Source organism: Phyllobates terribilis, unplaced genomic scaffold, assembly GCF_046119375.1.
Source record: "Phyllobates terribilis strain yellow unplaced genomic scaffold, ASM4611937v1 Scaffold_8__6_contigs__length_399053987, whole genome shotgun sequence".
Taxonomy (NCBI): domain Eukaryota; kingdom Metazoa; phylum Chordata; class Amphibia; order Anura; family Dendrobatidae; genus Phyllobates; species Phyllobates terribilis.
The window spans coordinates 154,865,733-154,878,161 of record NW_027362768.1 but is presented as its reverse complement, the minus strand read 5'-3'; the positions used below and the strand labels follow the sequence as shown (position 1 = coordinate 154,878,161).

The 12,429-nt window shown below is 48.2% G+C and overlaps 1 protein-coding gene across 2 annotated transcripts in view; it reads left to right on the top strand.

The window, feature by feature from the left end:
• Nucleotides 1-12,429, top strand: part of LOC141156942 (cytochrome P450 4A6-like) — a 74,071-nt gene that overhangs the window by 21,217 nt on the left and 40,425 nt on the right. For both annotated transcript variants that reach the window (XM_073643528.1, XM_073643529.1), the window contains exon 2: nucleotides 8,240-8,384. In XM_073643528.1, coding sequence (XP_073499629.1) covers nucleotides 8,240-8,384 — 145 coding nt within the window. The remainder of the gene's footprint in view (nucleotides 1-8,239; nucleotides 8,385-12,429) is intronic.

The window sequence follows — 12,429 nt, the reverse complement described above, 5'->3', positions numbered from 1 at the left end:
AGAGGACTTAGGTCTCAAACGAAAATACAATAAGCAAGCATTTTTAAATGAAAAAAATTCTCGGTGTTCACCAAAAAATAAATCCGGCAAACATACCTTAGGCTCCAAGAAATGTGCTCCAGGACAGTTACTCACGTGCTGACGGAGCTCGGCCACCTCCAGAGAGAGTCCCTGCAGGCAATGAGCCAAATCCTGAACCGACACCATGATGGAACAGAAAAATCTTTCCTTAGAGAATTTGCTGGCTGGACTTACTGTTATGTTCTGCTACCAAAGCTAAGGAAAGAGAGGAGATCTGTCCCTACTATAGGACTCAGCTGAATCCCTACGATGTAACAGGGAACCTGATCCTGCGATCAGACCTGCTAAAGTCCTAATCTAGTCTGTACGGAGACCTATAGATGTGGGGAGGGAATCCCTACAAGTACTAAGGACTGGGAGGAATATGGGACACCTCCTAACAGAAATAGTAGCAGACAGACGAACAAACAAAATAGATAGAACATAGAGGTCCGTAGACCAAGCAAACTAACAGAGTTAGATACAGAGCACAGGCTAGCTAGAAAGTAGATATACAATGAAGTCCAGCAAAGCCAGAAGGGCGGAGCAGGATTAAATAGGCCAACAAGGTCATGTGACCAGCAAAGGAAAAAAAAACTAACAGCAAGGTTCTAACACTGCGTGCCTGAAAAAGAGACTTTTCAAACTTACCTGTGGTGAAGATTCCCGCCATCCGGCGCCATCTTCAGCCTTCTTCCCGCCATCGGTGAAGTTTCCCGCCATCCGGCGCCATCTTCTGCCTTCTTCCCGCCATCCGTGGAGTTTTCCCGCCATTGGACGCCATCTTGAGGACGCCGCGCGGGAAGAAGAGGGGCGTGGACTCCGAAAGCGCGCGAGAACTGAAGCCCCGCCTCACGTCCGGACGTTGCGTAAGGTCCTGGAAGGAGCCCAGCAGACGCCGACGTCACAGGAGCGCGACGGAAGGTCCTCAACCATCCACTGCAGAGCCGCGGCCTACGGAAGAGGATCATCGCAAGGTAGGCCACGGTCCACTAGGGGGGAGGAAGATGTCGGATACGGAGGAGAGCTTCACTGCCTCAACCCCCGCCAGCGCTACCGCTGCTGCAGTTATGCCCTTCACCATGCCCTATATCCCGGGAGCAGCTTGGCTACCCCAGTACTCAGGGGAGTCACATACCCTGCATGACTTTAGAGAAAAGCTGGATAGCCTCTTCCAGGTGTACCCCCTCACAGAAGAGCAAAAAGTGAGCATCCTGGTGGCCCAACTAACCGGGGCAGCCAAAAGGGAAGTAAAATCCTGGCCACCTGGGAGGAAGACTGTCGCAGGGATACTAACCCGGCTGAAGGACACCTTTTGATACCCGCACCTCAGCCGAGATTAAGCTTAGATTCTACGGGTGCAAGCAGCGAGCGCATGAGAGTATAAGGGACTATGCACTAAACCTACAAGAGGCCCTGAGGGCTATTAAGCAGACCGACCCTGATGGAGTGGGAAACGAGGACAGGCTGTTGACCGAACAGTTTATAGAGGGACTATATTGTAATACCCACCGAACCCAGTTGCGGGCAATGGCCTTACAGGATCCCCATCTGGGCTTTGCACAGTTCAAGGACAGAGCCATCCGGGTGCTCCGAGAACCGGCACCGGGTGGCGTTGTGACCCACAGGCGCCCTGCTATCACTTACCACCAGGAGGCGGCGCCTTTGTCGGCAGGGCCTGTGGGAGCTGATGCGCAGGCTTTGGACAATGACCCGGCTCCAGACCTACACCATCAGGTCCAAGAGCTAGCTAAGAGCGTTGCTGCGCTAACCCGAACTGTGCAGTCTTTACAGGCTTCCACCCCAGGGAAGATCCAGCTGGCATCCGGACCGGAGGACATCCCGTGGCGTCGACCAAGGAGGACCCCACCGGCCAGAGGAAGACCCAGTGACCGATACAGCGAGGACGGACGACCCATCTGCCGCCGCTGCAATCAACCCGGACATATGGCAAGGTACTGTTCTTTAAACGGGCACAACCTGGGGTAGAGGGCCAACCCCCAGGAAAAAGATCACCAGGCCCATCGAACTGGCGCGACAGATATGTGGGAGGACGTCCAGTCTTGCCTGTGGTACTGGATGGCATTCCCATGAGTGCCCTACTGGACACCGGGTCACAGGTCACCACTATCCCGTACGTGCTCTTTAAGCAGTACTGGAATGACTCGGATATTACCCGCTACCCTGACGACGACTTGAGTATCATCGCCAGCAATGGCTAGCCCGTGCCACAGATCGAATTTAAAGAGGTGACCATCAAAATCGGTAGAGTCGAACTGGCAGCACAGGGACTGATCATTGTAGATATTGACAAACATGAGAGTCACCCAAAAATAACTCTAGGAACTAATGTAATTGAAAATTGTCTTGCAGAGGTGATTTTCCTTTTACAGCAGGTTGCCAAGAACGCCAGCTCCGGCGAGCAGCGGGTGCTCCAGAAAGAGATCCGGGCGCTGATGCGACGGCAACAGGTGGAACTCTCCGGCGGTGAGATTGGTAGCGTAAGAATGTGTGACCCTTTTCCTATTGCCATGCCCCCAAAAAGTGAAATGATGATTTGGTGCCGGGCAGCTATTGGTCTGAGAGGTAGGGATTACCAGGCAATGGTAGAACCAGTTTACTCGGACAGTAGGCCCACCATTTTGACAGCACGGGGGGTGGTTGATGTACGCCATGGGAGGGTGCCCGTTCGCATAATAAATATCGGGGAGAGGGAAGTGTACCTGCCCCGGTATGCCACGCTAGCCAAATTATATACCATTAACCAAAATTCTATACAATCTGTGGAACCCTTGCCTCCATCTCACCCGGAGGAAGGTAACGGCTCTAAGAAAAACATGGAGGACTGGTGTCAGCAACTACATCTGGGTACTGACTCCACTCCCGCACACCAGAAACAAGGAGACTATCGGGTGGTTCAAGAGTACGAGAGAGTGTTCAGTAAACACCCGTTGGACTTCGGGCGAGTCAAGGGGGTAGAACACCACATCCCCACGGGAGACCATCCTCCTATAAAAGAGAGGTATCGACCCGTACCCCCTGCCCACTACCAACACGCCAAGGGGATGCTTGGAGACATGAAGGAGGCTGGGGTGATCAGGGATAGCTGTAGCCCCTGGGCAGCTCCACTAGTCTTAGTCAGAAAAAAAGACAACACCATGAGAATGTGTGTAGATTACCGGAAAATCAACCGTATCACACACAAGGATGCGTACCCCTTACCAAGGATAGAGGAGTCATTGGCTGCTTTAAGATCTGCTAACTTCTTCTCTACCTTGGATCTCACTAGCGGGTACTGGCAGGTTCCTGTAGCAGAGGCGGACCGGGAGAAGACCGCATTCACCACCCCGATGGGACTTAGCGAGTTCACCTGCATGCCGTTCGGACTCTGCAACGCACCAGGAACCTTCCAACGACTAATGGAGTGTTGTCTGGGCCACAGAAACTTCGAGACGGTCCTGTTGTACCTGGACGATGTCATCGTATATTCCAAGACGTATGAGGACCACCTGAAACACCTGGCGGAAGTGTTCGACGCTCTGGCAAGCTACGGCCTAAAGGTGAAACCCTCCAAGTGTCACCTCCTGAAACCAAAGGTGCAGTACCTGGGACACGTGGTGAGCGCTGACGGAGTGGCTCCCGACCCTGATAAGATCACCGCAATTAAGGAATGGCCAAGCCCCTCCAGCGTAAAAGAAGTGCGGCAGTTCCTCGGGTTGGTAGGCTACTACCGAAGGTTTATTCCCGGTTTCACCAAAAAGGCAGCACCTATGCAGGACCTCCTGATAGGCCAGTCCCGGAAGGCCAAGAACCAGAAGCCGCCCTTCAAATGGGAGGAGCTGGAAGAAGAGTCCTTCCGCCAGCTGAAGATGGCCCTCACGGGGGACGAAATCCTGGCGTACCCGGATTATAGCCAGCCCTTTATCCTCTACACCGACGCCAGTAACATCGGGCTAGGAGCCGTACTGTCCCAGATCCAGCAGGGGAAGGAACGAGTAATCGCCTACGCCAGCCGAAAACTGCGACCCACCGAAAGGAACCCCGAGAATTACAGCTCATTTAAGCTAGAGTTCCTGGCCGTAGTATGGGCGGTCACCGAGCACTTTAAGCATTACCTCGCTTCTTCCCGGTTCACCGTGTACACGGATAACAACCCGTTGACACACCTGGACACGGCAAGACTCGGTGCCCTGGAGCAGAGGTGGATGGCCCGTCTGTCCAACTACGAGTTCACAATCAAATACCGGGCCGGACGCTCCAATACCAACGCGGACGCCCTGTCCAGGATGCCCAACCTGCCGGACGAAGGAGAAGATCCGGAGGGATTGGAAGAAGTTGAACTCCCTGCGTTCCACCGTCATGGGACTATCCAGTATTCCCACTGGGTAAGGAGTAAGCAGGCTGTTACGTTGAACCCCTTACCTCACTACAACTGGGCGGAAACGCAAGACAGCGACCCTGCCGTCCGACTGGTGAAGGAGATGCTGACTCGCCCGGAGGCTTGCCTTGAACCAGACGCTCCGGAGGAAGCCAAACAACTATGGGCAGAGAAGAGTCGACTGTTCCTTTACAAGGGGAAGTTGTGCCGCAGAATGGTTAACTCCCGGACGCATGAACTACTCTGGCAAGTAGTGGTGCCACGAAGAGACGCAGCCATGGTGATGGAGGCATACCACGACGGTGCTGGACACTTCGGGTGGAAGAAGCTGGAGTTCCTGCTGCGCGAGCGATTCCACTGGGTAGGCATGAGGGGAACCATTGAGAAGTGGTGCAGAGACTGTGGCCCGTGCAACCTGAGAAGGAAGGACCGTGCCAGCCAGAAGACTCCCCTGCAGTCCATCGTCACCCGGCAACCGTTGGAACTGGTAGCCTTGGATCATGTAAAACTGACCCCAAGCAGAAGTGGCTACGTCTACGCGTTAACCATCGTGGATCATTATTCCCGGTTTTTGGTTGTCGTCCCCGTCAAGGACTTAATGGCTCAAACAGCAGCTAGAGCCTTCCAGCAGCACTTTTGCCGTCCAAACGGGTACCCGGACCAAGTGCTGACGGACCAGGGACCTGCCTTTGAAGCGGAGGTCTTCCAGGAATTCTGCAATCTGTATGGCTGCCGGAAGATAAGGACGACACCCTACCATCCGCAAACTAATGGACTTTGTGAGAAAATGAACCAGGTGGTAATGGATCTTTTAAAAACGTTGCCCCTGGAAGAACGCAGTCTGTGGCCTGAGAAGTTGCCCGATCTGGTGGACCTATACAACCACATCCCGGTAGGTTCCACCAACTGTACCCCGGCTTACCTAATGAGGGCAAGACCTGGTAAGTTACCTGTTGACCTGGAAATGGGAGTCCTGACACCCGAGGACACTTCACCAGAAACAGACTGGGACACAGAGAGGCAGCAGCAGTACCGGAGAGTACAGGAGAGCGTGGAGCGAAGTCTCTGTCAGGCTAGGGAAAGACAAGAGAAAATTTACAACCAGTATGCTCCCGCTGTTCCCCTGGTACCCGGAGAGCAGGTCTTGAAGAGGAAGAGACGGCTCCACAAGTTGGACGACCAGTGGGAGAAGGACCCGTACACCGTACTGCCCTCAAGCCACGAAAACCCGAAGGTTTGTACCATCAGTAAAGACGGAGGGTAAACCACAGCCATTGTATCCCGGGACCACCTGAAGAAGTGTCCCGAACAACTGAGGAACCCTGAAGAGGAACAAGAAGACCATCGACCCGTAGAGGAAAGGGAAGATATGGTTAGTACTGTGCTCGGGGACTTCCCTCGGTCTTGGACTCAAGTCAATGGTGCAGTTGTGGTACCCGTACTCACCTTCCTCCAACCAGCATCCCAAGCACCTACGGAGCAACAGGTAGAGCTGGAAGAACAGCCGGTCCAGGAGGCAGAAGACCCCACACCCGCAGACCAGGAGGATCAACCCTCTGCTTGCAGTGAGCCTGCCATATCCCTAGTGAGCCAAAGAGCCGGTAGACAGCTGCCCATGTTTACCCTTGACAGCTCCTACACCCTGTAGTTCAGGGCTAGACAGTCAGCTCCGTAGGTCCACTAGGGCCACTAGAGGCCAGTTACCCGCACGTTGGAGGATTTAAAGTGTATAAATTGTTTGATTTATGTTTACCTGTGTATTGTTGCTTGTGTATAATTTTGTGTTTCTAGTTATTTTTAGGAATCCTTGGTGGATCTACCGGGAATCCTTGTACAATTAGTTGGAGCGTAACCCAGGATGGACTAGAGACTGTTAAGGACTCTGGGTAGGACAGACCCCTACCTGGTTACGTCTCCCTGTTTTGGTGAAATGGACACCTTGCTTCCCCTCAAAGACTGCACCCGGTTGCGGACACGCCGTGACCATTGTTATGTGTCTCTTTATTATAATGTTTTGGTTGTACTCTGTTATGTTTACAAAAATGTGTTTAGTCCCGGAGTACTAAAGTTCACTAGGGGGGAATGTGGCACCCCAGGGGTCTGGTTTCCACAGTAATGTAATGTTATGTCTGAGAGCAGGTGGGAGGTCCTTTGGTCAGGGATCCTGTGCATGCCACACCTCCTGCCCAGTCTTGGGAGGGGAAGAACTTCCCCTATATAAACCCGGGGCTGAAGCAGGGTTAGGAGTCTAGGAGAGTAGAGACAAGAAACAGTCATAGGAAGAAACAGCAGAAGCTCCGTGGGAGCAATACTACTACGAGTCAGGGGCTGGCAGCTGCAGAGCTCGCCCTGACTGAGAAGCTTTCTTACCGGACCCGGCGTCCGAGGCTGTGGGGACTAACTCTTACCCAGCAGCAGAAGCCGACCGGCAGGGGATTTCAGGTCCTCAGGCCCAGAAACCCGAAGGCACGGTCACACGCGTGGGACCAGCACCGCCATCGTGGAGCGGAAGCCATTAGAAGGCCCCGAGTCACCGGCCATACGGGTGAGCACCACATGGTACACTCAGGGACGTGGGCTACTTATATCCGCTTCTAGCAAGGTAGCCAGAAGAGTACAGCCAGTTTGGGAGGCCTACAACTCCGCCTGGCCAGGGGAGATCCCATCTGCTCAAGGACTGACCAGGCCCCGTTCGCTAGCAAGTACTCCGGGAGGGTCTATCGTTGTTACCAGTAAAGACCCTGAATTACACCGCACCGTCTCTGAGTGGTTCCTGCTACCCTCATTTTCCACGTCGGCTGCCCTGAGGCCATACCCCTCCCGTTGGGGGTTATACTATCACGCTGCACAATTCTACACCGGCCTCAGCGGTCTGCCCTGCAGCGGCAGCTCCATAGCTGCAAATCAACGGGTGGCGTAGTCGACACTCAAATAACATCTGTCAAGACTGCCACACACTGAGTTTGACTCCCTGGGCACAGACCGGGTCCCCGCCACTCGGAGACTACAACCCTCATCTGATCCGGTTCCGGGTAAGCCCCCGTGCGCGAGACGCTGCGTGACACAGCAGGCCCAGGGGCGCGTCATTACTACATAATGGGGGAGGGGTAGCACCTCATATGTCCTTTATAGGATTTAGAACGCTACAAGGGCCCATGCATCTGACCAACATGTGGGGGCGGGGGGGAGTTGTGTGTGCGTGGGCCCAGGTCCAAATGTTGCATTGGGGCCCATCGGACTCTAGTTACGCCACTGGATATATTAAAAACTTGTAGAACCTTCCATTATATGTTAAAATCCCAGTTGCGTGCACATTGGCTGCATGTAGCATATTGAGACTTCCATTTTATTGGTTGGGGGGGTGGGGGATTTTAACCCGTGAGTCTCTAGTGTACAATATTAGACAGTATTAAAGGTCTTACTATGATTACCCTCCATGTGCTCCCTATAGGGTGAATTTATTAAAATGCAGAAAACCCAACCATTAAAAACAGTGACCTGTGACCTGATTGGTTGCTCTGAACAGCGTCATATTGAATGTCCATATGCAACTATTTACAAGCAGAATGGGGCCGCTGCATAAAATGTCTTATTCAGTCATAGGATCATAATCCCTAAAAATGAAATAATTATGTATTGCTGCACATTCAGCAAAGTAGGGCATCACCATAAAAGAAGGTGCACTGCTTGGCATGTAATGGTTCTTACTGGAGCAAAATACGCCCGTTAGACTTGACCCCGTATATCTTATAATAGCCACCGCTCAAGTGAATAATGATCTGATTTACGTTTCTCTTAAAGTTTTTGCAGGTTGGAAAGGACCTGGACCTGTTTTACAAGTGGGCACAGCTGCACCTCTACGGCTTTACTTTGTGGCTCGGGAATTTCTATGCATCTCTTATAATTACTCACCCAGATTACGCAAAGGCAATTTTGGCCAGACAAGGTAAGAAAAGTCATAGATGATGATAGTTTATATTCATGCACCTGATAATCTAAAAATTCTGATTATAGGGCAGAATTAGCAAAATGTGTCCTTCCAAATACCTCGCTGCCCTGTCCTCAACCTTTATTATTATTATTATTATTATTATTATTATTATTATTATTCTACAACTCTTTCTGCCACTTTTCAATAAAACATTCAGGAAATTGTTACACTTGATGTAAATGGAATCTGTATGTAGTTAATGAGTAAAAAGTTACTTCTCGTTCTGGAGAGAGGTATAAAAGTGCCTCCGAAATTTTGCTAATCAGGTCCTGGTATTACCGCAGTAAAGGATTACATTGTATTTGCCGGATTTGGGCTCGTGCACATGACTATATTTTTGGTGTGAGTGATATCCAACAAAATATCAGATCATACTTGGACCAATGTTATTCTATATCGTGCACGTCCGTTTTTTTGTTTTTTTTTCCTCGGACAGTTTTGGTCATCGCAGCATATGTGATTTGCATCCGATATTCAGTTCACACTCTGTCATGCAAATCAGTGAGTCCATGGAAAACCTCAGACTGCGCTCGGGTGACATCTGAGTGCAGTCCGATTTCCATGGACTGACAGAATGTAGAAGAAGGAGAAATATTTTTTTCCCGCTTCTCCTCATCCGAGAAAATCGGATCACACTCTGATCAGAGTATGATTAATGAAACACCAAAATAAATGAAGGCAAAGAGACAACTATAAGACCCAAAGTTGAAAAAATGGCAATACTTTAATGAAATACATATTAAAAATTACATATAATAATCATAAAAACAAGGCACACCACAGATGAAAAAAATGGTGGGATGCCTGGACCCATAGTATGTGTAAGCTGAAAGCTATGTCATCCAGGTAACCATCCAGGTAACCGATGCGCGTTTCACACAGGAAATGCTTCGTCCACCCCTGGACGAAGCATTTCCTGTGCGAAACGCGCGTCGGGTGCGTGGTGGGTGCTTGGACCTCTGACCTGAGCTCTTTGGTAACTATGGTTATATCTTATTTTTGTGTATAGTCCCTTTGTGCATTGATATACCTGTATATGTGATTGTATTGGGATAATGGATCAACAGAGGTTATTTACCTATTATTACTAATTTTGGACTGTTATTATTCTTTGTGATAAATATATTTATATATACACCTCTTTCTCTGTTGCTCGTGATATTTTATATCATGTTTTATATTGATTACTAATGATATATTTATGCTGGTTACCTGGATGACATAGCTTTCAGCTTACACATACTATGGGTCCAGGCATCCCACCATTTTTTTCATCTGTGGTGTGCCTTGTTTTTATGATTATTATATGTAATTTTTAATATGTATTTTATTAAAGTATTGGCATTTTTTCAACTTTGGGTCTTATAGTTGTCTCTTTGCCTTCATTTATTTTGGTGTTTCATAGGTTAATTTGGCCCATTTGATTCATTGGTGTTTCAGAGTATGATTAGCATAATCGTCCCAATTTTCTTGAATAAGAGAATATTCGGTTGTGTGACCCGAGCCGTCTAGTTATTTATTGCCACTTCACCTACAGGGAATGGACATTTTTCTTGAAATTAGTTTGAGGCATCTGATCAGATTACATCCCATTATCCGGCGCCGATCATTTATTTACTAGCTTGTTTAATGTTAATGACGGGAACATTGTTCTGTCCCCATACGTCGTCCTGGTACCAGCAGCACATCTCCTGCTTATAATAATTATTTTGATGGCAGCATAATGTTAAAGTTCACACAATGAGTTTTTGGTGAGTTTTTTACGCTGTGTATTTTCGGCAAAAACCACAGCGTCTTACTGTTCAAGCAAAGTGAATGGGATTTGTAGAAATCTTATGTCTACTGTGCTTATTTTTTTTTTTTTACGCTGCATAAACTGACCTGCAGTTTTAAATCAATTTCTCTCAAGAAATATTCATCTTATTTGCATATTTTTTTTTTAGACTTGAAAGTGATGAGGAAAACCGATAGGTAAAAAAATGCATGTGCATTATCAAAGCCAAATACCAAGAAGCAGCAAAAAGAGATTAGTTTTACTTAAAGAATGACATAAAAATGATAAGTTGGAATATGAGCACTGGTGTAGGAGCAGGTTTACACTGTAGCCATCTCACAGACAAAACTAAAGGAGAAAACAAAATGAGCATGTACACTGAAGCAAATAAATAGTAATAGTACATGTAAGTAACATCGGGTACTTGGTTAACACTATTTTGATCAAAAAAGCATAAAAGCCATCCAACCACGACAAGGTGACCCAGTCAGGTCGGTCCTATCTTCTAGTATTAAAACTTCATCTTGTGTCAGCTGACCTCAATATAGATGGGGCAGAGCAGAACCAAAGCCCAACAGTTCTATAGCTGAAATGCCTAGCTCAAACAGGGGGGCCACATGATGGGATGACTTTCACGCTTTTTTGATCAAAACAGTGTTACTCAAGTCCCCTATGTTATTTAACTGTACTATTACCATTTACTCGCTAAAGGATATTTGTTCATTTTGTTTTTATCTTGGCTTTTGTTTGTTAGATGGCCACAGTGTGAATTACCCATTATACCAATATATGATCCAGCTCATTTCTTTGGTTTTGCTCTAGTTTTTTTGTACTTTGTTCAAATAGGGCGTGGCCCCTCTTTTTGAGCTAGGATAGGATAGGGGATAAATTATTGATCACTGGGGGTCCAACCCCTCCGAAGACCTCCATCTACATGGCTTTGAGGTCAACCAGGTGAAGCTCCGCTTCGTTCATTATGTATGGGACTGCCAAACATAGCCGAGTAGAATCCTTGAATGTTAAAGTTGGAAGGGACCTCCAGGGTCATCATGTCCAATCCCCCGGCTCAATGCAGGAGTCATTAAACCATCTCTGTTAGCAGAGGATTAATCCGCGTGACATCCAGAGTTTAGAACACAGAATGTAGGTTTATTCATATCCAGCATAGGCACAGCATGGAGTCTGGTGTTACTGCAGCATGAGGAAATCAAAATACATCTATAACAACAACACAGGAAGAGAAGGAGGGGGCATCCTGTCTGTGGGAGTTTTTTTTTTTTTTAAACTTTAACAACCTCACAATATGCACAACATATGAAACAGCACAGTAGTTGTTGCAATACACATACAGATTAATATGTATTATTCCAACACCCCCACTCAACAACTACTTATCCTCTTAGTCCCATTGTGGTTCTCAATTCTTGGAACCTAGCTCGTGGCAATGGCTTTGTCATAATGTCAGCTACCATCTTATCAGTTTCACAATAGACAAACTGAATTATGCCACGATCTATCAAATCACGTAGATGATGATGTCTGACGTCAATGTGCTTGGTTCTAGCACTGATCTTTTCACTGCATGCAAGTTTAATGCATCCTTGGTTGTCCTCATAAATCACCGTCGGCTGAGTTGTCGGTTTGCCAAGATCGTCCATCAATTGTCTTAGCCAAACAACCTCCTGGCTTGTATAGGCTGCGGACACATACTCCCCTTCTGTAGATGACAAGGCAACAGACATTTGTTTCCTACTAGACCAGGAGATTGAACTTTCTCCAACTTTAAACAAGTATCCACTTGTGGATTTACGATCACGCGAATCACCAGCCCAATCCGCATCTACATAGCCGGTAACTTCTAGATCTCCTGCTGCAGATAGTTTTAAGTTTACATCTTGCGTTTCTTTCAAATATCGGAGAAGTCTCTTAACAGCATTCCAGTCTCTTTGGCGCGGTTTTTCCACATATCTGCAAAGGATTCCAACTGTTGTTGTGATATCCGGTCGAGTCATAGTTGATATGTATAGAAGTGCCCCCACTGCCTGACGATATTTCTCATTGTTAGGCAACAGGTCATCTTCTCCTTCGAGCTTCAGGGAGGATGGTTCCATTGGGGTTGATATACAGTGGTGGCCAAAAGTATTGGCACCCCTGCAATTCTGTCAGATAATACTCAGTTTCTTCCTGAAAATGATTGCAATCACAAATTCTTTGGTATTATTATCT